We start from the raw sequence: 26935 nt of genomic DNA, 5'->3' as shown, positions 1-26935 counted from the left end.
TGTATACTGTACAGCATTAATGGTTCTTGACTGAAAAAACACATCACTCACACATACAGTAATTAACTAGAGGGAGGACATATAGAAAAAAGCACACACAAATCCCTGACCCCGAAAAACAACCCAGGGCTTCTAGCTCCTCCAGTTGGGATCCTTACCATGGGGTTTGGATCATGTGAACAGACTTCCACACTTTTTCCAGCTGCTGATGTTGGAACTGACAGCTTTCTGTGTACACGTGTGTATCTCCTCTTCTCATCTCTTCACTTGATTGCAACATTTCCTTTTCAGTTTTATGGGGATGCAAACTGTCAAAGCAATGTCCTCCAAACAATTTTTGCATAAAGACAGGCTAATTGAGCAAAAAAGTCGCAGGGACACTTTAACTCACAGCTTGTGGTCAAGATTGATATGGCAGCAGACATCAGATATGCGCTGGGTGAATTTTATAACATCTGGATGTAAGAAACCTATTCCAAACATTGCAACTAATCAAAAACATTGAGTTGGCCTTCACTGAAGCCACATCTGATAAATGAGAGCATGGCTCTGGGCGGAGGAAGTCAGCAGATTTAAGAAGACTTGGATGACTGAATGTTACAAACTTTGAAAAGATTACAGGAATTCTGAGGAATTATTGGCTATCTTATGTATGTGTTTGTCTTCAGTGTGTGTGTGTGTGTGTGTGTGTGTGTGTGTGTGTGTGTGTGTGCGTGTATGTGTGTGTGTGTGTCTGTGCTGATGAGAAGACGGCATCAAAGCAGGCCAGCATCCTGTGGGCAGCCCAGGGCAGGACCAGTGGGCACAAGGCGGCAGCGAAGTGGGTGTCCTAGGGCAGGCCCCGCACCGTCTTCCTTCACAGATACACACACACACGCACACACAAATGCATATACCACCCATGAGCACAAAAGGCCAACATGTAATTGAGGTAGTGTCAGAACTCAGGGGACACACACACACACACACACACACACGAACACACAAGTTGATCTAGGTCACTTTTTGGGACATCACATAGATTTACATTCATTTCCTGGAGACTTACCCTAACCCTCACATAACCAATTTTTGCCTAACCCTTAACCTAGCCGTAACCTAACTCTAACCTTAACCACTGACCCAAAAATCAGCTTCTTCCCAATAGGGTATATGGCTTTTGTCCCCAGTTGGACAAGCCATCCCCAATTAACTGGTCTTAAGTCTGAATTTTGTCCCCGAAAGAAAAGCAGCTTTACCTCAGCTTTGAAAACTTTGAAAAAAGATTCAAATGCACAGATTTTTCAGCATCAAATGTAAATCTGTTATCCAGTTTTCATTTGATATAAAATAATTCCTCAGTGATCTTTATCCTGATTAAAGGTTATTGCTATTAGAGCTGATCAATTGAAGTCGTAATGGCTTTGATGATACAGAACATCACTGTGGTGGTATAGTGTCACTGTTGAATCTTGTGTAACACATACAGTACTAAACTAAGTTTGAGATGTTTCTTGTGAGCACATACAAAGAGAACCTTCAAACTCAAAGTGTATATAATCAAAGAGTGTATGTTTAAAAAATTAATAGATTTCCTCCTCTTTATTTTGGTTAATCAGTCTGGGCAAGAGAGTCTGAGGTGGTGGTGTGTGTGTATGACAGTGAACAGTTTGCAACCTGAACAGGGCTGGTTGTTGGAATATCTTCTGTATGAATTAAAGTGATCGAGTAAAAGACTCCGATAGATATTTGTAAAATAGAAGATAATGTTACTGATTAGATACACATATGTGTACAAGCTAGAGTGTACTGATCTATATGAGTGGTATGAATGTGCAGTTTTGCTTCTTGCACTTCTGTAATGCATTAAACTGGTGACAAATATGAGATTTCAGTATGAATATGTTCATATATTCTGCACAAAACTATAATTAGTTAAGTTGGGGGAATGTAGTGTGGATATTTTACTAGACCTGATAATAATTGAAAAGCTGAAGATCAATTAAAAAAACAAACAGATATAACCATGATCCATGAAGTCTTGTGAGTTTCCTTTCTATTATTTCTCCAACTTTTGTTGTCTGTGTGCTATTAAAGGTCAAGAATGTAATTATAGAGCATTTAAAGTTCCTGAGAATTGCAGTAGGATTATTCATATTTCATGTCATGATTATCAGTGTTAAAAGCTTTTAAAGGTTGTAGAGCAAATTCCTATGCAAAATATAGTCAGTGTGTAATTAGACATTCAGAAATTAATCAGGTGCTTAAGTTGAATTAATATTTATTACTGTTAAAACATGTATTTATTTATTTATTGCTGATAATGCCAAACTATGCTTAATGACAAGTTTGAGTTTTCTTGCAAAATTCAGAACCAAACCTCAATGACTGGGAGTTAGCAGTTTAACATTGTCTGTCTGTAGTTTGGTAAACAGTTTAGTACAGGTTTACTTTAAAATAAATGAAACATAAAGAGTATGTTTCGATCCAAATCTCCAAGAAGACAATTTTTCTTTTGTAGAGTATATTTAAATGTGCCAATAAAATGAGTTTTGGCACCAGCAGCACCACTCAACAGGCTCACAGGTTTTTGGAGAATGTAAACATACTCACTATAAATAAAGTTTCATTATTGTAATTATAAATTGTGTATATGTGAGTGTGTGTGTGTGTGTGTGTGTGTGTGAGCGTGTGTGTGTGCACTTGCATTTGAAAATCAGTCACTGCATCTTGTAGACGCACGAAGTGATTTAGCCAAGTAGGACGTGATCCCGGATCAACATCCACATTGCGGTCCTGGATCAACATTGCGCTGTCTTTGCCCTCATCTCTTTGTGCGAATGACTGTATTTATGTATTGGTTGGCTATTATGGGTCAACAGAGTCTGCAGAAACAGTGATGGTGATTTGCTGTCATCTAGTGGTTGAATCCAATAAATACCAAGTAATTAAGTTGTCTCCTTTGCATTTAACTTCACTTTCAGTGAACTTATGCCCTCTATATTGTACATTTGACAGTTACATAGATTGATCCTGCCACCAACACTGTCACTGTATATATGTGTGTGTGTGTGTGTGTGTGTGTGTGTGTAGTCCAGGTATTCCTCACGTTGTGGGGACGTACATTTGTTTACACAGTCATGTTGTGGGGACTCGCTTCCCTTATAGGAACAAAAAGCAAGTCCTGTTAACGTAAAATCATTAATTTTAAGGTGAAGACTTGGGTTTAAAATTAAGGTTAGTTTAGGGTTATGTTAAGGTTAGGGTAAGGTTTAGGTTTAGGCATGTGGTGGTCATGGTTAAGGTTAGGATAAGTCTCCAGGAAATGAATGTAAGTCAATGTTATGTCCTCTGTGTGTGTGTGTGTGTGTGTGAGAGAGAGAGAGAGAGAAATGCCAGAGAATGTCACAGACTCTGCCTTTGTTTTTATCTGCAGGGTGGAGAAGGAAGCATGTTTGGACAAGTTTGTTTTCACTCTCCAGGTTTTGTTTTGTTTTTTCCCAAGGGGTGACGAGCACATTGAAATACTAAGCAACTGTTCTGCTGTATTAACACAGTGGAAAAAACTCAGGACTGTTACTCAGCTGGTTGACCTGCAGTGTGAGAGATATTGATCAATATAACAATTACCATAGCAACACACAAGACAAAGGCCCATAGAGACATAAACTCATTTTCAATCCTAAATGCTAAATGGTCTTCCCTGTCTCTAGGAGTGTGTAATCTGAGTGGACCAGTGAGCATGCTGTCCATTTAGTTGTTTTCCACTCTGGCTGACTTAAAGGTTACACCCAGTGATATTGGACCACAGGGGCAGAAAGATTTCAATACAAACTCACAGAAACACAGATATTATGAAACAAAGTCTGTCTGTTGCTTTCATCCTTGACTTTGTAAAGTGTACTCTCTAAGCTACTATATAAAATAATGCACAGTACATAAAACCTGACTTAGTATTATCTCAATGAACACAAGAGCAGGAAATACAGATTTGTTTATTGCCTGGGCTCTCAGCTCTGGTCCATGAACTTTGGAGTAAATTCATCACTCCTTTACACCAGCTGTCTGGGGCTTCATGCCAGATTGAAAGCATGTACTCAGCTTGTCTGAGCTTGTCTGCTGGAAACTGCAACCCACTTGTGGTTTTACACGTGGAAGGTGATGACTGCAGTGACATATAGTATGCGGGAGCTGGAAAACCCAGCTGAAAGAGCTGCAGAGTTGGTTTTTTTTGTAGTAATCAGCACTAATAATGACTGAACATAGTTCTTAAATTTGACAATATTTGTAAGTACTGTCAATGTTCGTGTAAGAAAAATTGTCCATAAAGTCTAGTTCAGGCTTTGCTTATCTTAAATAACATTGTGACACATTAGTAAATGTTGGCTCCCCCTCCACCATTTAGAGGTATGCATTCACTTCTACGACTATTTTTCTTCCTTTCTTCTGGTGGTATGTAGACATGTAGATAGTTTTGGTTTTATTCATCCAGGTTTTAAGTTAAACTTTTTTCAGATTTCTACATCCACTCCAAAAAGCAATGTGTCTCGCCAGGAACAATGTCCCTGTAACTTTGGATCATCTTGACATCAAGACAGCCTACATGCACAATGCAACTAATGCTTAGTACATAATTTAATCAAGGCCACATCAAGCATGCAAGTAATAAGTAATACAAATTGAGTAAATAAGACCCTCAGTGAAGGCTAAAATGTATAAAATGTACATGATGGAACCCACTTATAACTGAATAGATGTGTAAAAGATTAATAGTTTAATACAAGTAAACAAATCATTACAAGTCAATAATAAATTAGATAGGTAATTACGTGTATTTCATGAACAAAAAACAGTGATAGTATGGCTATTATATTACTGACTAATAGCTCTAGCATTATATGACATTATTGGGTATAAAAATAAAAATAAAGTAATTAATACAAAAAAGATTATTGTATGACTGTAAGAGTCAGACTATAATATTATGCAAGCAATATGTCATTGTAATTATAATTATGTTTAGTGGCAGAAAAATGACTAAATATGTGTGATACTAGAGCATTATGATGCAAAAAGTAGTTGTGAGGGATCCAAATGATTGATGTTGTTATTTTTCCTATTTTAGCTACTCCTACTATAACTCTCTCTCTCTCTGTTGGTCAATCCAGGCTCCATGGCAGAGAGAAGCTTTCGCCCTCCAGCTCTTTACGAATGACTGATGTGAATCGGGCTAGTTGCTCTGAGCTGAAATGGTTCTTCCAGTCTCCAGCAACACCTGACACATACATGAGACAGTATCAAACACAAACATACACACAGATACACGCACACACACACACATTCACAAATGATCAAATCAATGAATCAACTGTGCAGGAGAAATCTAAAAAAAAATCCAGTCAGACATTTGTATTGAGATAGAAAATCCACCAACAAGTCTATTTAAATGTCACTCTTAACAACTCATTTTACACACTCGGGTTTTACTGAACTGACCTGATCAGCCACAACAAGGTTGACATCAAAATCTAGTCAGAAAATTAAAGGCAACTCAAAGCAAAGTGCACAGGAACTTTTGCAGATGCAGATCATACTTTATGTTCAAATTTATTCCAGAAACACAAAGACATTTCTAAACTATAGGATCAGTCAATAAAACAAATCAGCAATATATATTAGTTAATTGGATAAAAGTGGCCAAAGTGCTTCTTTAAGCAATAGACTGCTGCTATCATGAGAATGCATGATGGACACATGGACCCTCACCTTTCCTGAGGAACGGAGACTTGTCAGCGTCCATGTATACTTTAGGGACCAGGCTGAAGTTGGACATGTTGTTGGACTTCATGGTCTTGAAAGAACAGTGCTCTGCTATCCTCTGAATGGTTTCTTCACTCAGATTTCTGCCCAGGAAATTTGAAATACGTCTTAGAGCTGCAGGAAGGTCCTGGAAGAGGGAGACGTGGACTTTAGTGTATGTGAAGCAACAGATCTTTGTTTTTCTCTTATGGTACACATTCTGAAATGGAGCATTAACCTGAAAAATGTCTATTACCTGAACCATCTCTTCATATGTGATGTACATTATTCTGTCTCCCAGCTCTGTGTGTCTCCAGCTCTTCACATGGTCTGTCCATTTTCCAAACAGCACTGCATTGGACCACATTATAAATTCAGTCAACCATCACTTCACTTTGGCAAAAATAATTTTATGAAGTTAGAAGTAGGCAAACAAAGATCACAGGCTATACTTTCAGAGGGTCCTGATCTTCAACATTCAAAATTCGAAGTAATATATCAAAATGCCCATTTTCCATTTGTTCCTTCTACAGCAGAAATACATATACTTTTCAAAGTGAACTGTGTATGTGACCTCTGACCTCTGCCATCCAGGAATTTTTCCATGAACTCATCAAAGGTTCCAGGATCTTCAAGGAAAACTGCCATTTGGTGAAAGTAGTATGAAGACACCATGATGTCCTTGGGGTTCCTCATCACATAGATCACCTAAAAGGCAGAGAGGAGACAGACAAAATGCAACAGTGGGTGTAATCTCATTTTAGTTGCCGGTAATTCAATATTTGAACTATTTTTGATATATTTGAAGGCTACTTTATATTGAGCCTAATATCACACAGAGCCTCTACCTTGGCTTTGGAAGTATGAAAGGAGGGGGGCATGAGGCTGTAGGGAAAATGTGTGACCAGCGCCCGTGGAGATGCCAACTGATCTGCAACTACGGATAGTCTTTTCTCCTCCAGCCAGGGCACCCTGTCCCAATTAGGAATGCTTTGAATTGGCGTCAGATCCCCTCCATTCAGCACCAGCGGGAGGATCTCTTGCATCCAGATTGTACCTGCAGAAAAGAACAGAGGAGCAAATACAGGGCTATCGGAAGCACTAACTTAAATAAATTATTATTATATTATTGAATTATGAGGCGTAAACACATTGACGCCTGTTAGCATGCGTCCAAAGCCCTTTATTGCATGTCACCCCCCATCTCTCTCTCCCCTCACGTCCTGCCATGTCTCTATTATTGGCCATCTAATAAAGGCATAAAATACCCCCAAATATATATATATATATATATATATATATATATATGTGTGTGTGTGTGTGTGTGTGTGTGTGTGTGTGTGTGTGTGTGTGTGTGTGTGTGTGTGATGTCAGGTGTGCTTCCATAGGAATAACAGAGCTTTTAGGACACTGTGACAGCACCAGCAGTCATTTTACTGGGAAATGAAAAACAGACTCTGAAAAAGTCTTCAGCAACAGAATGAGAATGGGAAATAAATGAATGAATGAACAAAAGGGCACACACATTATGTGCTGGTGTTACCTTTATGAGGTAATCCCCCTTAGAAACAGCTCAGAGTCTGCAATGTTTTGCAACAGTTTGTATTTTTCCTCAGGCAGCACTGATGTGGCTCAAACACTTCCTGTGTCTACATGTTTTTGATGCTCTAAGCACAAAATTTCTGCACCATACTCAATACCAACAATGCTTTCACACTGCACCAAGGTGATTTACATGATCAAAGTCCAGGACACCATATGCTGCATGTATGTGTAAAAAAGTAAAACATATATCCACAAATACAGAATTTAGTAAAGCCTGCTATGCTCCAGAGACTAGAAAGAAATTAATATACAGTACATGAGGAAAAAGCCACATGCTTTCTTAGTGTATCATGGTGAATTTACATTGTTAAAGTCAAGGATACAGTATGTTCCCATCATGCCTAAACAGGTGGAAACTGTTGATACAATATTTCCCCAAGATAGTTTGTAAAACATGCTACTTCCACTGGATACTGGTTGGCCGGCTGAAAAGAGACAAGATGTGAAAATAAATCCACTGTACCTGACTTGGGGTAAGTCACAACAAACACATCTGTGTCTTTCACAGAAAATTTTGGGCATACTTCAAGCTCTCCATGCTGTGGGCCTCAGAGGACACAAGAACACCATGATATCAAATATACTTGTCAGTGGACATGACTGTACTCAGATCAGGGTCTTCAAGGTGATTCAGCAGTTTCCTCTCCTGTGCACTGTATATTCCTTTCCCCTTAGCTCCTCATTCCTAGAAGGTACTTGTTGGCAGGGCTAAATATTGCTATTTTTGAATGGCAGATTAGTATTGCAGATCATTAGATAAGTCCATAACCACAGAGTGGAACCTTCTGTCTGCTAGAAGTGGCAGACTTGTGATGACCTGCCCACCTTTGTTATACAAACTTGGCTTCTTTCCCACAGGAGAAGATTGCTTTGGGCCATACTACATCTTAATCTATCTATTTTTTCTTAAATCCAGCAAACAATAGCAGTACATCTACTTGACAGTATGGATTCAGGCTCCTTTGGGTCATGTGGGTGAAGGGTGTGGCCAGCTGAAACAAGCAGTCAAGTGACAAAATGAATTGTCAACAATTTTGATTATTGATCATTTAAGTCATTATTCATGTAAAATTTCAAACAATTATCTTGTCCCAGCTTTCAAATATGAAGAATTGCTGCTTTCATGTCTGTCTTATATAAATTAAATATTGGTTTCAGATAGCTGGTTGGACAAAACAAGCAATTTGAAGATGTCACCTTCAGCACTGGGCGATGGTCAGGGGCATTCCTCACTATTTACTGACATTTTGTAGACCAACAATTCATGGACAAAATAACCAGCAGATTAATAAATGATAAAAAAAAAATGTTGGTGTACCCTTAAATATAACACTACCAAAGTGAATTGGGCTTGAAATGCCCTTTGAACAGAGACAGGATGGTGCCTTTTACAAAAACAAATAATCCAGCCAAGCCAGTGTTCATGAGCCCAAGATGATTTTCTGGTATGAATGTTTTAGTGGTAATTAGAAGTCAAGTCTATAAGCACTGTTTTAATTCTATTTGGTGGTTTCTGTTACATACTGTTGCTCTGCTGTGTCTGAGGTTGAGAAATCTTCCTGTAGTCTCCTCTTCCCTCTTTTAAAGCTAATGCCCTGTAATGGATCTCCTTGTGGGCAGTGTGAAAGCAATATATATGTATATGTGTGTGTGTGTGTGTGTGTGTGTGTGTGTGTGTGTAGCAATATAAAACATTGTATATATATATATAGCAATATAAAACATAATATCAAATGTAAAATCTCATAGCATTTTATTATAGGCTTATTTAATAAATGACACTTTGGAGGGAAGGTGCAGGGCACTTGTTGACCCTGCAGAAACATCAGGATCAGGCAAGCAGGACAATGGAGGGGCTCAAACTAAGTTAACTTTATCACACGTTAACTCGTATTCAGTTTCATAAAAAACACTGACCTGCCTTCGGGTACGTGACAGCCAAGACATCATCGTCTTTAAACGTGAAGTCCTGCGCAAACTTCAAGCTCTCCAAGGAATGAGTCTCTTTCGGAAACATGAGTCCATCACACAGAAAATACAACTCTTCGGAAGACATTGTGATGCGAGGTTTGGATCAGTCCATAACATAATGTTCAAACACGGACAGAGGTGGTGGTGCTGCTGCTGCTTTCAGGTCGTGTGGGAAAAATGTAATACACGGGCCAAATGGCGTTGGCCTTTAGATACCATCATTTAGTGAGCCCCAAATCTTTGACCTGCTAAAATCATCTCAAGTTTTAATTGGCATTGTTTTTCTGTTGTTCTGGTGTTCCAAAAATGTTCTTTAGACAACTAACCTACAGAAGCAGAGCCTTATACCTTTATACGGCAACGCTATTCAGTCCCTTCAACATGTGCAGATCAAGTCAACTGAGTGAACTTTTGGAGAAACGCAACACGACGTCACGCTGCGGTGGCGAATCACAGCCGGCGCTCAGACTGATCAGAGCTGTACGAACATGCCATGAGGGAGAACAGACAGACACATTACTAGGAGTTGGGGAGGACAGCTCCCTTCGTTTGTTAACGTAAAGTTAGACTTTGCTTTCTGCTTCCCGACTCATTTTTAAAAAGACTAGAGAAAGAGAGAGAGAGAGTAGCTGTGGTCGAGCGAGTTAGAGAGTGAATGAAGAGACGGAGCGGTGGTAGTGAGAAGCAGGTGAATCAGATCAATAAAACGTTATTTTCTGATTGTTTCACCGCGGTTATGTCGTAGAGCTCAAATTAACACCCCCACACACCTCCACACAACGTCTGAAACCAACAATCTGATATGAACACAAAGGGTAAACTGAGCTATTACACCGCTTTCTGTTTCTTGCTGTTCGGGACACACTACACATGTCAGAGAGCTGACAACAAGCTTTTATTATTATTATTATTATTATTATTATTATTATTTTATTAACAAAGAAAGGGGGGAATAAAAAATGAAATAAAATAAAAACAAAATCATAGCCTTACTTCTAAGCATATAATCTATCATTTACAAAGAGCCACATGCTTTCTTCATCCATCATGCCTAAACAGGCGGAAACTGTTGCTACAATATTTCCCCAAGGTAGTTTGTAAAACATGCTACATCCACTTGATACTGGTTGGCCAGTTGAAAAGGGACAAGATATGAAAATAAGTCCACTGTACCTGACTTGGGGTAAGTCACAGAAAACACATCGGTGTCCTCCACAGAGAAGTTCTGGGCATATTCCAAGCTCTCCTTGGAGTGGGCTTCAGGTGGCAGGAGAAGGCCGTGGTAACGAATGTACTCGGGGGAGGACATGATGACAGTGCCCGGCTCAGGGACTAAAGCTCAGCAGGGGGATTGGTAGCCTGCTGGTCTGGTAGCCTACACGTTGCTCCTACCTCTCACTGTGAGGTAGTCAGGGACTTCCTCCTGTTACAGTCCCTGAGCTCCTCTTTATTTGCTACTCTAGCAGGAAGGGCTGAGCCCCTTACGATACAGTTTCTGAATAGCAACTCTGTACTGAAAATCATCAGCTGGTGACTAATTCCGGGCTGGAACCTCTTTCTATGAAAGTGCCTGCCCTTTTCCAAAGAGTTTCCATGAATGATTTCTCAGATGGTTCTGTGTAACAAACCACACGTTGCTCTGTGTAACAAACCATCTGGCGCGTCAGGGAGCTGCACCCATAAGAATTTCATTTGTGTGGCCTTGGATATCCAAGATGTGATTGAAGAACTCTACATAGTGGAGTTGGTAAATATTTGCAGCCTGTAGATATTGATGATGACGTTCTTGTTCTCTCTTCTGCCCAGTATTTGGGCAAGGAATGTAGTGATTTTTCAGCTGTCTAGATGTGATGATTTTAACGTTCATATTGACTGACTGACTTCATTTCAATCTGTCTTTATTTCTGTTTTTGCCTCGTGTTTTTAGCTGGATGTCTGTATTTAATGTCTGTTGCTGTAGTTGTTTTTATTGTGAAGCACTTTGTGACATCTGCTCTTGTAAGGTGCTATATAAATAAACGTATTATTTTGACAGAAGAAGTTGCAGTGATTCCATGTTACGCATCTGTGGGCTAGATATGATGGTGGCCCTAATGTCCAGCGAGCCCAGCTCACTCTGTCTACACTATTAATCTTGTAAAATATGAATTGACCTGCGAGGGCCAAAGTTGGTACCACGCTGATCCTAGAGTCACACTCGTCTAATTCTCACTGGAATTCACAAGGTCAGGCTAACAATGATGTGCCACTGCATCCTTCATTCTTACACACACAAGCAACAACAGTATACAAACAGAGAGAGCAGTGTGTGTATTTGTGTGTGTGTGTGTGCATTAGGTAACAGCAAGAACCATTGTGACATTTCAATAATGAGAGCTTTGTTAGGAGAAAGGGGCCCCAGCTGAGAGTGGGAAAATGCAGACAGTGTTTAAACTAGTAGAAAAGGGGTGAATAAAATGAGGTGCAATAACAGCAGAGGTGTGTTGTGTGAAGAGATATAAATGAATAGTAGTTGAACAGTTCAAATCAGCACACACTCAACAAATCAGGACTGTAGTCTTACATGTTTGGAGCAAAATTTTGGAATTCAGTAGTTTTGATTCTCTGTTTCAGAAATAGATATTTTTCAGCATTCCAGTCCCTCCCTCTTTGTGGAATGAGAAGCCAATGCCAGGAGATAACTGTGTCCTGTTTTTTTTATTTCAGAGAAAAGCAGTGGGGGTCGCAGTTTCCTGCCTGCAAGATAGATAAGTAAGTATTTACTTGCAAAATACTGGTGTACAAAGATTCTACATCAAGATGGAAGTTCATGTACAAATGGTTTTAAAATATAGTCTATATACTGGGATGCTGGCTCAGTCAATGTCCCATTAGCTGACACAATGGGTCAGCTAATGGGACATTGTCCCCACTGCTTTTCTTTTGGAGAGTGAGTCCTCAATAATAATGTATTTTTATTTCAAGACAAAATATTTAAACAATGTAAAGGTACTTGTATGGGAGAGAGCTTTGCTCCAGAGTATGCATGTTTATTCTTGGGTCTTTGGGAGGAAGAATTAATTTACAACCCTCAAAAGAATATTTTTTTGACAAGATCAAATTCTATTGTTGATTTATTGATGATATTTATCTACATTTTTCAGGTAGTGAGACTGAACTATGATCCTTCCATGATTATTTAAATTCCACCAATGCAAATATAAGACTAAACATGGAATACTCTAAAGAAAAAATAAATTTCTTGGATCTCACTATTTATAAAGACCCTCCACCCTCCACATCAAAAAAAGAATATCCCTTAAGAACATTTTCAAAGAGTCAGGCGGATTTGTGACTCTAACCTTGACTTTGAGAAGACCAGTTATATCCTTCAAACGTGCTCCTACTATAAAAGAAAAATTGGTACACAGTTATCTACCAGAACGTAAAGAGGAACATGTGGTTAAAGAAGCCCTAGGGTACTTTCAAGTGTTTTATTAACACATGCAAGCACTGTTCAAATGTGATTCAAACAAAGACATTTTATAAACTTTATTAACTGTAACACTACTTTTGTTGTATACTGTCTCACATACTGTCTCACATGGATAGAGGGTTTAGAATTAGTAAAGATGTCCATCAGGAGTAACAATCATTTATTATTTATTTATTTTTATATTTATGATTCATTTATCATTTATTTATTTTTATATTTATTATTCGCAGACTTCTCCAAAGGGAAACTTTTTGGATTTTCAAATTTGATGCAACGGCATTTCCTGGTTTAAATGAGGAGATTGATTACACGCCTTTTCTATAAATGTAGAATATTATTCATGTATATGGTTACATTATTTAAGTAATTGATCTTTTTTTTTTATAGAAATGTATTGATTTGATGTATACAATCTTAATATTGCTTTGGTCATTTATTTCCCATTTTTGTGCAGGATATTCTTTGAGTACTTGCAGAAGCTTGCCATTTTAAACTTGGCTTCTCATTGTGATCCATTTGCTGTCAAACACCTGCATTCACTCAATAATCAGGATTGGGTGACACCCCCTGCCAAGTTTATAAAATGTTTGCCTGTTGTTTGTTCGCTGTCGTACCCTGATGAAGACCTTTATAGTCAAAACTGGTCGTTTTTTTTAATTATAAGTAGCCATGTTGAATAAAAGCTTTTTAACTTAATCACAGAGTTTGTTTTTTTTCCTTCTATGTGATGACCGTTATCTTCAAGAGCACCTGCATTTTTCTTGAGTTTTATATGATCAAGACAGTCCTCGAGCACACCACTACCTCTTTTTCACAAGTAATAAATTATAGTATTGCAAAATCCTGTTGTACATTAATTATAATAATAATTTTATTTATATAGCACTTTTTAAAACGTGCTATAGTACGTAAAAGTGCTTCACATATAGGATAAAATACACACATACAGAAACAAGTATACATACCTACATACATACACACATACACATACATATACATGATATATAGACAATAATTAAAGCACACGACCAAAATAAACAAAACTAAAAGCAAACAGGGAGCGAACACAGACTCAGCAGATCTGATGTAATGGGGAAGGCTGTTCAAAGTCCAAAGAGCTACAACCACAAAAGCACAGTCACCTCTGGATTTAAAATAGGAACAGGAACAGATAAAAGGCCTTGAGAAGATGATCAGATTTGGCCGACAGCTAGAATAAGGGCTTAACAACTCTGCCATATATGCAGGGGCCAGGCCACGCAAGCATAATTAGGAAAATTTAGAAGTCAGTTCTGTGCTTTACTGAAAGCCAATGAACAGAGGCAAGAATTGGGGTGAGACCAATGACTAGTTGTAAAGGTAATGAATCACCAAATGATTGGCTTATTATTTTAGTATACAGAGTTGTGCAAGGATGATCATTTGCTCTGTTAATGTGTGCATGTCCTTTAGAGAGGGAATGTATTTTAGGAGGCCAACTCCTTTCTTTCCACTCTGGCTTAGTAAGGTAACATCCAGGGTCTTGGCGTAAACAGGACAGGTTAAGGGGTCAAAGGCCACATATAGGTTGTGGCTCTTATCTAGCATACATGAGCATGTAAATGTATACCTTGTGGCTGTCTGCAATTGGTTGTAATCCATAAATTGACCAATCACAGATCATTTCTCTGCTCCTTCTGCAACTATAGTCGAATAGGTTTTCTCTTTGTTTGGTGAGACGAACTGATGCAAATCTTTGTGTGTTCTGTCTCCTTATTGTACAATAATATTTTTTAATCTTTGTGTATTATTTTATATGTGTGTTTAGTGCTTTCAGACAATTTCCACAACATAGTTTTGGTGAACAGCCCAGCCGCTGCATTTTGCACCAATTGAAAACGAGCTAGAGAGGACTGATTAATGCAAGTAAAGAGGGGGTTACAGTAGTCTGAGCAAGAAAAGATTAAGTTATACACTACAAGGTCCATGTTTTTGGCTTTCTCAACTTAAAGAAACAAGACTGAATGAGCATAGTAACATGAGGTTCAAAGTTCAAATGTTGGTCAAAAAGGATACCAAGATTCTTAGAGGTGGTCTTGATGTTGTTAGTGTGGGTGCCAATATAGTGACTGACCTCCTTAGTAAAACAATTGGGGTAATCAGAAGGACCTCAGTTTTGTCAGTATTGAGTTGGAGGTAATTTTGAAACATCCCATTTGTAACAGAAGCTAGGCAGTCATGAAGGGTCGTAAGGTTATTGAGGTTCTTAGGTTAAACTGAGATGTAAAGCTGTGAGTCATCGGCATAGCAATGGAAGGAGAAACCACTGAATGAGTTAAGCAGATGGCCCAGAGGTAGCATATATAATAAAAACAAAATAATTCCAAAGACTGACCGTTGTGGGACCCCACATAAGAGAAGAGCGGAGGAAGACATGTAATTGTTAAAGGCAGGGGCAATGACTGGCAGGACCTTTTTAAGAAATCTAGTTGGAATTATATCCGCAGGGCAGGACGATATGAGAAACCATATCCAAGAGATCATGCATGGAAACACGGTTGAACTCAGACAGCAGAACAGGGCAGATAACTAAATCAGAGTGATAAACTCCAAGGTTGAAATTTGATCTGAGACCACTGATCTTATCAAAAAAAGGAATTCAAACACAATCATCAGAGGAGGTGGCAGGAAATCCACAATGAGCAGGATTCAGAAGTTGGTTAATAGTATTATAGTATAGTATTAAACAAAAACCTTTTGCTTGTCATTATGAAGGTAGTGAACATGGAGGTTTGATTTTTTCCATCTACACTTAGCCTTTCTATAATGGATTGACAACTGGGGCTAGTCTGATCTTATTTGGAGCAATGGTATCTAGGTAAGAGCTAACGAGCACAGTTAGCAGTTAACAGAGTCATTAATATTGGAAAACTTAGGAATTGTCTTGGACATATCAGAAAAGAGAGCTGAAAACCTAGCTGCAGGGTGATCTTCAAAGATGCGAGACTGTATAGTTGTCAATATTGACATTTGTGATCAGAAACTAAGTCAGATATATGCAGGGAGTTCAGAGTCAGGCCAAGCATAAAAACAGGATCAAGGGTGTGCCCACAGTTATGTGTGGGGCCAGAAACATGTTGCACTAGGTTAAATGATTTTGCAGTGTTTAGAAATTCTGTGGCTAGGGAAATAGAGGGATCATCTAAATGTTAAAGTTACCTACAATAATGATCTTGTCAAATTTCAGTCCAACAGATGAAAGCAGATTGGAGAAATCATTCATAAAATTTGTACAAGATCAGGGGGGGCGGTAGATAACCATACAACTCACTGGGATGTCACACTCAATTTTAAAAATTTTTATTCCAAAACTATGAAAAGATCCAGCAGCAAATGGGACACAGTTGAGGTGATTCTTATAAACCACCACAATGTCTCAACCACCACGGTCTATGGACCTTGGGGCATTTAAACAGTTATCAGGGGGAACTGCAGCTGCCACCGCCCCGAGCGCGCAGGTTGGGCCAAATGCAGAGGACAAATTTTGTTTCCATGTATGTGAGTGCTGACAGAAATGACAATAAAGAAATCTTAATCTTAAATCTTAACAGGGCATCAGCTTGTATAACTTTTGCAGGAGTGTAGAGTCAGTTCAATGTTTGTGGACAAAAGGTGGGATCCTGTGCTATTACAGTGCTGACCATCATGTTAACAGCTCTGACTGGTTGAGAAAAGAGGTAAAGTTGTCAACAAATATTATGTTATATTGTAAGTAAATAAGTAATAGTGGATAAGTAAAAGACAACAAATGGCTTGTCTGTAGTTTCAACTCTCTTCAATCTGTCTAGATCCTATTCTTTGTCCTTTTGATTGGATTAGCACTTTTGTTAGAGACTTAAGGTCTTTTCAATACCACATTCTTTTGTTTCAGTTCTCCTCTTTGTTCCGATTTTCTTCAAAATTCCTTTGACTTGTTTTTGTTTCCTCCTTCCCTCAGGAGACCAAATCAATTTATGCATGTTTACATGGTTCTTTCCTCATTCTCTCTGCTCAAGAGTTTAGTTTCTCTAGTGTAACAGTAGATGTGTGGGAGCAGAGTGAGAAGTTTCAGCTGCCCATCTATGAATGCAAGAATTGCAGTAAGCTGCCGCAGCGAGCCACAACTTGTGGGCATTAATATGAATGTAATACACAAATATGAAGTTGTACATAATAAATATATATGGTGAGTCACATGGTATATACTGTGGTTGGATATAAGGGACAAGATACGGATAAAAATAGTATTTAATTAATAGATTCATTACAAGAAACTGCAGAACATTTTTTCATTACAATATCCACTATTTTAGAGGTCATAGATGCTGTATACTGCCCTATTTTAATGCACTTTTTAACCTTTTTAACTGAATGTTGTTTTGTGTCTGTTATGTTAGGTGTCTTGACACATACACCCTATCATTCTGTGAAAGTGAACAAAATACATGAGGCTCGTGTCACAAATAAAGCAAATTAGAATTAGAATCACTGACATTACAATATTGGCCTGTCGGTCCACCACTTTGGTCCAAACTGAAATATTTCAGGAACTATTAGATGGATTCGGACCACGTTTCCCAGAGGAAGAATCCTGATGACTTTGGTAACCCCCTGAGAGTTAATTCAGTACATATTTGTTTTGTTTTTTAGTGAAATGTCTCGACCACTATTTAATGTATTACCATGAAATTTGGTAAAGATATGACTTTTTGTCTAGCATTGTCAGCAGCTCGAATTTTTCACATACATACATACATGAAATACCTTAACATCTACTCTAACTGGCACAAAATGTTGTACAGACATGCTTCATCAGTGCTATGTATCCTAAAGGCTTTTGTGATCCACTGACTTTTCATCACCATGAGGTCAACATTTGTGGTTTTAAGTGAAATGTTTAAACAACTATATTAGATGGATTGCCATGAAAATTGGTACAGACATTCATGTCCCCTTCAGGATTAATTGAAATAACTTTTGTGACCCCTTTACTTTTCATCTGGTGTCATCATCATTTGTCCAATACTTTGATTAAAGACAGAATACCAGCATAATGAATCACATCCCATCAGCCTCAGCTGTACTTTGCAATTAGTGCTAATTAGCTAAGTTAAAATCTCAAGAAAGTGAAACAATTTAGCTCAAAGCACTGCTGTGCTTTGGGAACTGCTAGCACGGCTGCAGACTCAGTCTTGTTGAAATGGACATGACAATTGTGTTAACTTGTGACTACAGAAATTATTCTAAGAAAGCATAGATGTTGAGATGACAAAATCTTGAATGATCAAAAAATATTAAACATAATTACACACAAGGTGTCTGTAGCCCTCCAAAAACAAGAGCAAACATGAAAAACTTTAAGTTGTTTATCTTACTGGTTTATTTGAGCTATTCAGTAGCCAAGATAAAACTTGTGGTGAGATGACAGTGACGCAGGTGAGTGAGGAGTCTCTGAAATGAGAAATATTAAGTGCACCATTGCTGAAAAACATCGTGCATGCTCAGACAATCTGCCCCTGAAGATGAAAATGATAATTTAGTTCTTTTATTAAATGGGACAGATTATTCACAACACCCACAAAGCACTACACAATCTTATCAATCAAGACTGTCAGATAAGACAAAAGAAAGACACATTTATTAACGTCAAAATCATAGATGCTTACAAGTCAACATAATGTGGTCAGACTAGCCCTCAAGTTTATTCATACTGCAAGCCTCATTCAGTCTTCTGAGTTCAACTTTAAATCTTTAATACAATTTCACCCAAAACTAGAAAAAAACCCCTAACTTTTTAAGTACTTGCTTGCATATAAATAAATTGATAAATTTGTGGCCACACAATGAACTATCAAAAACCATCCACTTCTCATTAATCCACTCAGTACATTTCACTATTTAATCTAAGCATGTAGCACGTATGCTGGCTCATTAGACAACATATAGAAAAGGAATACATTAGTTATAAAGACTTAAATTCATTTGTGGTTGTTTTAATACAAAATTAACCTTTTCACAAACACAACACAGTTAAGGTAAGCCAATCGTATTACAGAAGCCTCATGATGTCACCACTCACTCTGCAGTTTTCACCAATGGACTGAGGCAAAGCTTTACCCTGAGAGCATGTTTTCCATCATGAGTCCATACAGAACATAAAAAAACTGGAAGAACTGGTTAGCATACCAGTTGGTGGCTTGTACGTTAGCCTGTTTTACACACCAGACCAGTCCAAATATCCAATATCAACAAGTATTTTCAGTGGCCTTTGGTGTTGCATGGTGATACAAGGACTGATATACAGTAGTTTCCGAGGTCAACTTCTGATGTATGATAACCTCAGTCCAATCTGGATATAACAGACTGTCGAAGGCTTAGCCCACAGTGTAGGGTTTTACTTAGTTGCTGTGGACCAGAGTGACAAAGAGAAACAGTGAGCAGAGAGAAATGGCACCAGTCAGCACAGCTTTCACCAGCAACACTGTCCAACTGCCCAACAGGAAGACATGGACGAACAACCTAAAGACACACAGAGAAACATGGCGTGAGTTACACTGTTCATCCACAGGCAAATGCAAATCAGATAAATTTGAGTTTATGCAAGAGTTTTCAGATGTGTAGTTGACAATACTGCCCGAATATTTAAACATTTCAGAGCCAACAACAACAACACAATGAACTCTTCCACAGAATGGAAACTTGATAAAAGGATCTGCTGGTCCACTTAATCTTTATCACCAAGAGTTTCTAGTGGCTTAATGAACAAATCTGTGCTATTAATAAATTTCAATCAAGCAAAATAAATGTAGATAAAGAAGGAGCTTGCTAAAGACATTATAAGTACATCAAGTTATGCAAGTCTTACGTGGTTATTTTTTATGCATTTCTCTTACTTGGACATCTTATGTATGTTATGCAATCTCTTTAATTGCTTGTCAATTAAATTCTGTGTAAGTAAAATGTGTGTGTCATTATTGCATATGTTTCTGCAACATAGTGCCACCTTGTGGTTTATAAAGTAAAGTGCAGCCACCACATAGGTGGTCAAACCTGGACTAAACTGAATTTTCCCTTGAATTATTTGCCTTTTTTGGAAATACACTCTTTTTCTTTCTTGTTGAAAGTCAGACGAGAGGATTTTATTCTGTTTTGTGTACTGTACAGTGTGTATGTAGTATGTCTGCAGGTATGTGCTTGTGCTGAGTGTGCGCTTACTCCATTAAGAAGCCCTTGTAGACGCAGAGAGCCAGTAGCACAGTAACAGGTAGCCTGAAGCTCTTGGGAAGGTCATATCGTGTAAACATCCACACCACTGCTGCCATGGCGATATAATGGACCTGTACACACAGAGAGAGATGAATAATTACTGGTTTTAATTTATTTTTTTTACAAACATTCACATTACAGACGCCTACGTCTAGTTTGACACTAGAGACTTATCATTCGGCAGGTCAAAGGTGATTAGAGAGCGTGCTAAGTTTAAAGCTAGTGCGGATGTGAAGTCAATTAGTCTAGGTAATGTGTCGAGCCAGGGAATTTCTCACAGCACAGACTATCAGACTGACTGCTTGGTTTATAAAATCTCCTTCCCCGCTGCATTGCTCACAAGCTCTCCTTCTCTAAATTTGTGAATCACAATAGTCTAATAATCATCCCTACCACTGGTGGTGGTAAAGTTTACAACAAAGCACTTGATAATACAGAACCAAACATCTAATGTAATCAAAAGTTTGATCACACACTGTCCAGCAGGCCTTCAAAACTGTCAACTAATAACACAAGGTGTCTAATTCCAATTCATATTTTATCAAGTGGTGGCTCCACAGTTCTGCCTACTACTGATCACTGCAACAAGACGCTTAAATTTGGTTTTATAAATATCAGATCACTGTCTAAAACCTTACTAATAAATAGTTTTGATATGATTGGGTTATGTGAAACATGGCTTAAACCAAATGTTTTCTTCCCCTTAAATGAAGCTTCCCCACATGACTTTACTTATGCCCTTATAGCTCAAGCAAATAAACAAGGTGGGGGTGTTACCTTAATATGTAAGTCTATTTTCAATTAAACCTCCGAACTTGACATTAAATTCAACTCATCTGAGGCTCTTATTTATAACAGAAACACATTCTGTTCATTCAACATTTTGATACTCTATCGGCCACCTGGCCTTTATTCACAATTTTTAGAGGAATTTAGAGAATTTATCTCTGATCTTGTTACTCATTCTGATGAGATTCTGATTCTGATGTAATCCACTAAGTACAGCCTTTCTGCCGCTTGTTGATACTTTTGGGTTTGTTCATGAGTTGACTAATTGCCATGGTAACACCCTTGATTTGGTTTATTTAAAGGGATAACTGTTTCTGATCTGTCTCTCCAGCTACATCTGCTGTGTCAGATCATTTTCTCATTAAATTTGAAGCATAATTGGTCTGTGCTGTTAATGTCGGCACAGATGCATTTACCACTTGCCACATTGGTCCGTCTACTATAGCTGCATTTGGTGAGCAGTTGCCTGAAGTCTTGGCTCTGTTCACTGCAGAGACAGGCTCTGTTGAAAATTTCACCAGTGACTTCAATGTCTCCTGGATTCAGTTGCACCTCTTACTCCCAGAACTAGGTGACTAAAGAGGTCTACACCCTGGTTTAATGAAGAGACACATGTGGGCCCGCAGGAGACTAGACAATGGTGAAAATGAAAATTGGAAGTTTTTTACCTATCTTGGCATGAGTGTTTACTGAAATACAATCATGCTTCATCTTCTGCAAAAGCAGTGTATTTCTCTCACCTAATCAAGCCTAGATTTCTCTTAAACACTGTAGCTAAACTTACTAAAAAGCAGCTGTCCATTCGCTGCTCACCTATCACAGCTCATGAGTTTCTAGACTTTTTTCTGCAATAAGATTGATGAGATTAGAAACAAAACTACTTCTTCAACTCCAGCTACTGCAGATCCTGTCTTACCAAATTCATATTTATAAAGAGATTCACATATGGTCCCTGTTACTGCAGTTTTTGAGGCCCAACAGGTCTTGAAACTTTGACCAAGCTTGTATCAGCTTCTAAACCAGCTACTTGCCTACTTGACCCTTTAGCAGCAAAACTTTTTAAATACATCTGGCCTTTTCTGGAACCCACAATACTACATATTGTTAATTTATCACTTACTACTGGCATTGTCCCCAGACGTTTCCAGACAGCTGTGGTGAAACCTCTACTTAAGAAATCACACCTCGACCCAGGGTATCGACCAGTCTCTTCCATTCTTATCGAGTACTAAGAGAGCTGTGTCACAACAACTTTTGACTAATATACAATGATCTACATGAACCTTTTCAATCGGCATTCAGGGTCTGTGCCCCCACTGAAACTGCTCTAACCAGAGTGGTAAATGATCTTCTACTTGCTATGGATTCAGATTCCACCACTGTGCTTCTATTACTGGACCTCAGTGCAGCCTTTGACACCATTGATTAATGTATACTATTAGACAGATTAAATTGTAATTTTGGTGTCTCTAGCCTAGCCTCTCTTGGCTTAAGTCCTACTTATCTGAAAGAACACAGAAACATGTGTAGTATGTCCTCCTGCCAGGTCTCCATGGTGATGGAATTGCGCGACTCAGGTCCTATTTTGTTTCAGTGGCTGCTGGAATCTGCTTGATGTCCTTTTCATCACACTCTTCATATATATTATACATCTATTGTAATGTTGTTATCCTGTTCAATGCTGTAATTTGTGTTCTATTCTGTACACACAACATTTATTCCATGTCTGTTTGTCCTGGGAGAGGGATCCATCCTTTGTTGATCTTCCTGAGGTTTCTTCCATTTTTTTCCCTGTTAAAGGGGTTTTTAGGGAGTTTTTCCTCATTTGAATCAAGGATCTAAGGACAGAGGATGTTGTATTGCTGTACAGACTGTAAAGCCCCCTGAGGCAAATTTGTGATTTGTAATATTGGGCTAAACAAATAAAATTGACTTGACTTGATTACAGATACAATGACAATATCATAACACCTGAACATGCAGACAAGAATGAAATATTTTAATGTAATCTTTTTTGTAGACCACTGCTGTTAATGAGGTGAGTGAACAATGTGGAAAAAGCACTTCTGTAAATACAGTGGAAGGAGGTGAGCAGGGAGGAGGAGAGGGAAAGGAGACTGTCACAGAAAACAGATTAAAATCAATAACAGAAGATAGGAAATACAGGAGGAGAAAACAGCTACTCACCAAACTGATGTTAGAGTCAAAGCTCATCTGGATGTATTTCCAGTCAAACTCGATCCCTCTGGCTCCGACCCACAAAGGAAGGCACCTGAAGAGCCACAACAGTGAGATTCAGTGTTTAAATATGAACTATAATAAGTGAAGCTAGTGTTTCTTCTGCAGGAACAATGTTAAGTTAAATCTACAAAAGAGATGAATGACTGCTTACCTGGACATCACAAGTTCTGCTGTTGCCCAGCCCATGGCGGCCACCATGATCTTGTACTCTCCTTTCCCAGCATTACGAGACATTACAAGATGGAGGCCCAGCAGGTCTGCCAGGTCCACTGTTGCCTTCATAAATTCCTGGGAGACACACATACACACATCAGCCTTTTAAACAAGCTGGTGTTACGCAAGCTTTCTTTCTTTTTTGGCAATTCCAATAGTAAGTAAAATATGACAAAGTGAGAAAAAATGTTTTTTTTGGATCCAACACTCACCCCTACAAAGTCATAAACTCCAGCTCCTCCTTCCCATGTGGGAAAAAATGTAGCAAGGAACAGCATCTGAAACACAAGAAGATAAGAAAACCCGACTTACACACTCCTAAACACAAGGAAGATAACGACATAATAGTTTGTGAATTCCTATATAATGTCCTCCACTCATTTATTTTTCATTTCCTATTTCATTCTGGGTTTTCATACAAACTGGCAGTTGCAACAATCATGTTGCCTAATGTTCTCTGGACAGCAAAATGGATTATATAAGTCCACCATCAGTGCTGGTCACCCGTTGACATACAAGAGCTGTCTGCATCCAACTGAGACATGTACATGCACTTTAATGCACTGTGCTGCTAACTGCTGGTTCTTTTTTTAGTTTTGTTTTTCCTCTTGGAATTTATTTTTATCATGTTTTTGAAGGGAATTTTTAGATATACAATATATCTGTTTCCTTTCTGTTGTTGTTGCACTGTGGTGGGCTGGGAGGAACAGCACTTTTTTTGTGTATGCAAATACACAAGAAAATGACAATAAGCTAAATCTTGAATCTATAGCCTCAAAAATGAAGAAAGATCATTCAATTGCCTGAAAGCTCACTCACCTTACAGAGCTGGACAAATAAGTAGGTTGCTCCAGCCTGGACACATCTCCAGAAAGCATTGTACTCTGAACTAAAGATTGAACACAAAGAGATACATTTTAGGACTGTAATACTGTAAACGCAGGCACAGAATGCAGGATATGAAAGGCTATTATGAGAGAGGGCAGTCCAGGTAGAAACTGACACTTTGGGATGCAATGTTTTAAGATATGAGTGCAATTACAGACAAAGAAAAATCAGTCTGCATTATGTTGCTATGAAAAAGTACTTCCAAATCCACGAGCACACTACACAGTTGTAAGAGGATTAGACGAACCCCCCTCCCAAACCTCTGACATTACTAAGCAGATTATTAACAGAGACTTTTCAGTCTTGAGCATGTGTTGCTACAGTATAGTAGTACATAAAAATCATGTAATAATAATTTTAAACATTTGCCCATGACAGTAATTTTCTAATGTGGTGCACAGTACTTTACTTTCAATCCTCTCCTCACACTATGCTGTCGATGACTGGACTGACAGACATCACTCAGTTTACACAGACATGCATTGGTCACCACCCATGTTGCAGATCCCTGATTTAAAACAGACACTTACAGCCCACTGCACTTGTATGTTATAAAGTAAGGGAAATACGCCAGAGCAAAGCAGTTTCCAAAGTGAAACAGCGTCATGATGTCTGGTCACGAAATTCAGCTCCCTGCAGAGAAGGAGAGAGAAGAAGACGACAAGATAAAAGGGTTGATACCATAGACCTGACTTGTTTCTGTACTCACAGATTTTGGCCCAAACTTACTTAGGTATACATTTACTTATATTTATACTGGGGCCAACTAATCTACAAATAACTAGAACAACAATTCTAAAAATGTCACAAAATAGTGAAAAATGACCATCACAATTTCTTTCTTAAGATTAACAATGACATAAAACAGATAAAAGCAGATAACAGTTACTTATTTTTTTTAACAAACTCTTGATTTTACATGTCTCATCAGTAACAACTGTATCAGACAATAATTCGCAGTTTCTGATTATGTTTAATATCGGTCGTCCATTTCATACTGTGGCTCCACATAGGCTGATTTATCACATATGCCAAACATTAACAACTCTGTCACCTGTCAAGTAAATGATAAGCATGTGTCTTTTTTAAATCCAGAGATATAAATATATGTAGTGTCCTTAAGTAAAGGAATAATCTGTACATTAACTAAACTATTTCAAACGTTACACGACGCTACGTCTAGCTAGCACGTCTCGAGGGCAGTTTCTCCCTGTCGATGTTAACCACAAAGCTGTTTTTTTATTTCATTTATCACTTAAATCATACAGCATAATCTGTAAAACTGAGCTTTTTCAGTGTTTGTACTTACTATGAAAGAAGAACTTAAAAGAGGCCAAATGTCGTGCGCCGTTGAATGACAACCGGAAGTTATCTAGGTTCCACGTCGAAATGCCTCCGACGACGCCACTGAAAAAAGGTTCCGCAAGATGTTTACTTGTGTGTAGCTTAAGGTCGAGTTATACATATTAATAGACTTAATTTACGGTTATATAATACTTCACAGCTACCATTTTCAAAACATCTGCATTCAGGATGAATCGACATCAGAAAACCGATAATTATCTTATCAGAAAACACACACAAGACAAACAGGCAAACATGGACATTTTTAAAAGAATAGGCTACTGTGAATTTTGAATATTCAATAAATACCCGATCACAGCAGAATCATGTCATGACAATGTGACATATGGACAAAAAAAAAAAACATATAGGAGCTGAAAAATGAATAAAAAGAGGATGAAGTGTTCATTGTACTGGAGGAGCTTCACATTTCTAGCCCACAGTCTGATGTTCAGTGCGTGACACCCACGATATAGATAAAAATTAATAACTGGCTGAATGAATCGAGAAAATAATGAAAATCATTGTAAGTTGCAGCCCTATAGATATGGGCTATGGGTTATGACAAAAGTTTCCTGTGTGGACATTCATAAAACCCATAGTTTCAGACCAAAACCAGTGCTATATGCCAAATATTATTTGATTTTACACAAATAATTAAAAAAGTTTATTTTTTTCAGATATCAGGACAACGTCATTAGTATTTACAGATGACTTAAAATTTAAAAGCCTGTATTTTCACATACATACACTTACATTTCTAAAGTAATGTTACTTCCAGATGGTTGTTGAGCCTTCATGGTTCTGACAACTATAAAAGAAAAAAAAACTGCATGAAAAATACTGTTGTACACTGTTGTACAGCTTATTACAGGAAACCATCTTAACACATGAAACATTTTGAAGAAAATTCATTTATTAACTTAGTGTGGTTGCTGTAATGTCTGTAATACTTAAAGCTTTGGAAGCATTTCACCTTATGCTTGCTTACTTGAGGAGGCTGTAGTTTAATAAAGTGTAGAGAGACAGGCTTGTAAACAATAAGGTTGCCATCTTAAATTCCTATGACAACAAATCAATTAGTGGAAGGACAAGGAGTCATTTTCTATCTCACAAGAGTGCTATGTAAATTTTTGGTGCAAACATGTATTTTTGTAAAAAAAAATTATAATAAAAAAAAAGGTACAAAGACCACAGACTGGACAAGAACAAAACAAGCATGTCCACATCCAGCAGGCTGATCAGGATAAAAGAGCAAAACATTTATAATCAGTCATTCAAACTGTACATTTTCCCTCAAAAACAGAGCATGCCACACCTTTTCAGTGTTTACATTAAACACTAAAT

At 38.1% G+C, this 26935-nt stretch overlaps 2 protein-coding genes and 1 long non-coding RNA gene across 5 annotated transcripts; 1 reads left to right on the top strand and 2 right to left on the bottom strand.

Moving 5' to 3' along the window:
- Positions 1–4596: 4596 nt before the first annotated feature.
- Positions 4597–10882, bottom strand: sult2st3 (sulfotransferase family 2, cytosolic sulfotransferase 3). 3 transcript variants are annotated; one of them, XM_044359971.1, is made up of 6 exons: positions 10528–10882; positions 6627–6835; positions 6360–6486; positions 6035–6129; positions 5746–5926; positions 4597–5254 (listed from the first exon to the last, which is right to left on the bottom strand). In XM_044359971.1, the coding sequence occupies exons 1-6, from the start codon at positions 10661–10663 to the stop codon at positions 5139–5141; spliced, it is 864 nt and encodes a 287-aa protein (XP_044215906.1). In that variant the 5' UTR covers positions 10664–10882; the 3' UTR covers positions 4597–5138. The 3 variants fall into 3 exon arrangements, with proteins under 3 accessions (XP_044215906.1, XP_044215905.1, XP_044215907.1); XM_044359970.1 differs by lacking the exon at positions 10528–10882 and adding an exon at positions 9301–10262; XM_044359972.1 differs by lacking the exon at positions 10528–10882 and adding an exon at positions 7847–9081.
- A 923-nt stretch (positions 10883–11805) lies between these two features.
- On the top strand, positions 11806–13525 carry LOC122987749. The gene is made up of 2 exons (XR_006404584.1): positions 11806–12105; positions 13060–13525. It is a non-coding gene; the product is annotated as an uncharacterized LOC122987749 (long non-coding RNA).
- Positions 13526–18376: 4851 nt separating this feature from the next.
- tmem147 (transmembrane protein 147) lies at positions 18377–25661 on the bottom strand. The gene is made up of 8 exons (XM_044359773.1): positions 25554–25661; positions 24775–24877; positions 24176–24245; positions 23569–23634; positions 23295–23431; positions 23090–23174; positions 20063–20184; positions 18377–19366 (listed from the first exon to the last, which is right to left on the bottom strand). The coding sequence occupies exons 2-8, from the start codon at positions 24849–24851 to the stop codon at positions 19246–19248; spliced, it is 678 nt and encodes a 225-aa protein (XP_044215708.1). The 5' UTR covers positions 24852–24877; positions 25554–25661; the 3' UTR covers positions 18377–19245.
- Between the last annotated feature and the right edge of the window lie 1274 nt (positions 25662–26935).

Source organism: Thunnus albacares, chromosome 8 (assembly GCF_914725855.1).
Source record: "Thunnus albacares chromosome 8, fThuAlb1.1, whole genome shotgun sequence".
Taxonomy (NCBI): Eukaryota; Metazoa; Chordata; class Actinopteri; order Scombriformes; family Scombridae; genus Thunnus; species Thunnus albacares.
Note: the sequence above shows the minus strand (reverse complement) of the source record. Positions and strands in the feature narration are given on the sequence as shown.

Bases quoted from the DNA above. Each gene is read 5' to 3' on its own strand.
- tmem147 (XM_044359773.1), bottom strand. From the start codon at position 24,851: ATGACGCTGTTTCACTTTGGAAACTGCTTTGCTCTGGCGTATTTCCCT. The intron at 20,185-23,089 runs GTGAGTAGCTGT...CTGTGTGTACAG, and splicing joins TTGACTCTAACATCAGTTTG to GTCCATTATATCGCCATGGC. The intron at 19,367-20,062 runs GTAAGCGCACAC...GTGTGTCTTTAG, and splicing joins TACAAGGGCTTCTTAATGGA to GTTGTTCGTCCATGTCTTCC.
- sult2st3 (XM_044359970.1), bottom strand. From the start codon at position 9,439: ATGTCTTCCGAAGAGTTGTATTTTCTGTGTGATGGACTCATGTTTCCG. The intron at 5,927-6,034 runs GTAATAGACATT...TCCCTCTTCCAG, and splicing joins CATATGAAGAGATGGTTCAG to GACCTTCCTGCAGCTCTAAG. The intron at 5,255-5,745 runs GTGAGGGTCCAT...TGTATGTGTCAG, and splicing joins GTCTCCGTTCCTCAGGAAAG to GTGTTGCTGGAGACTGGAAG.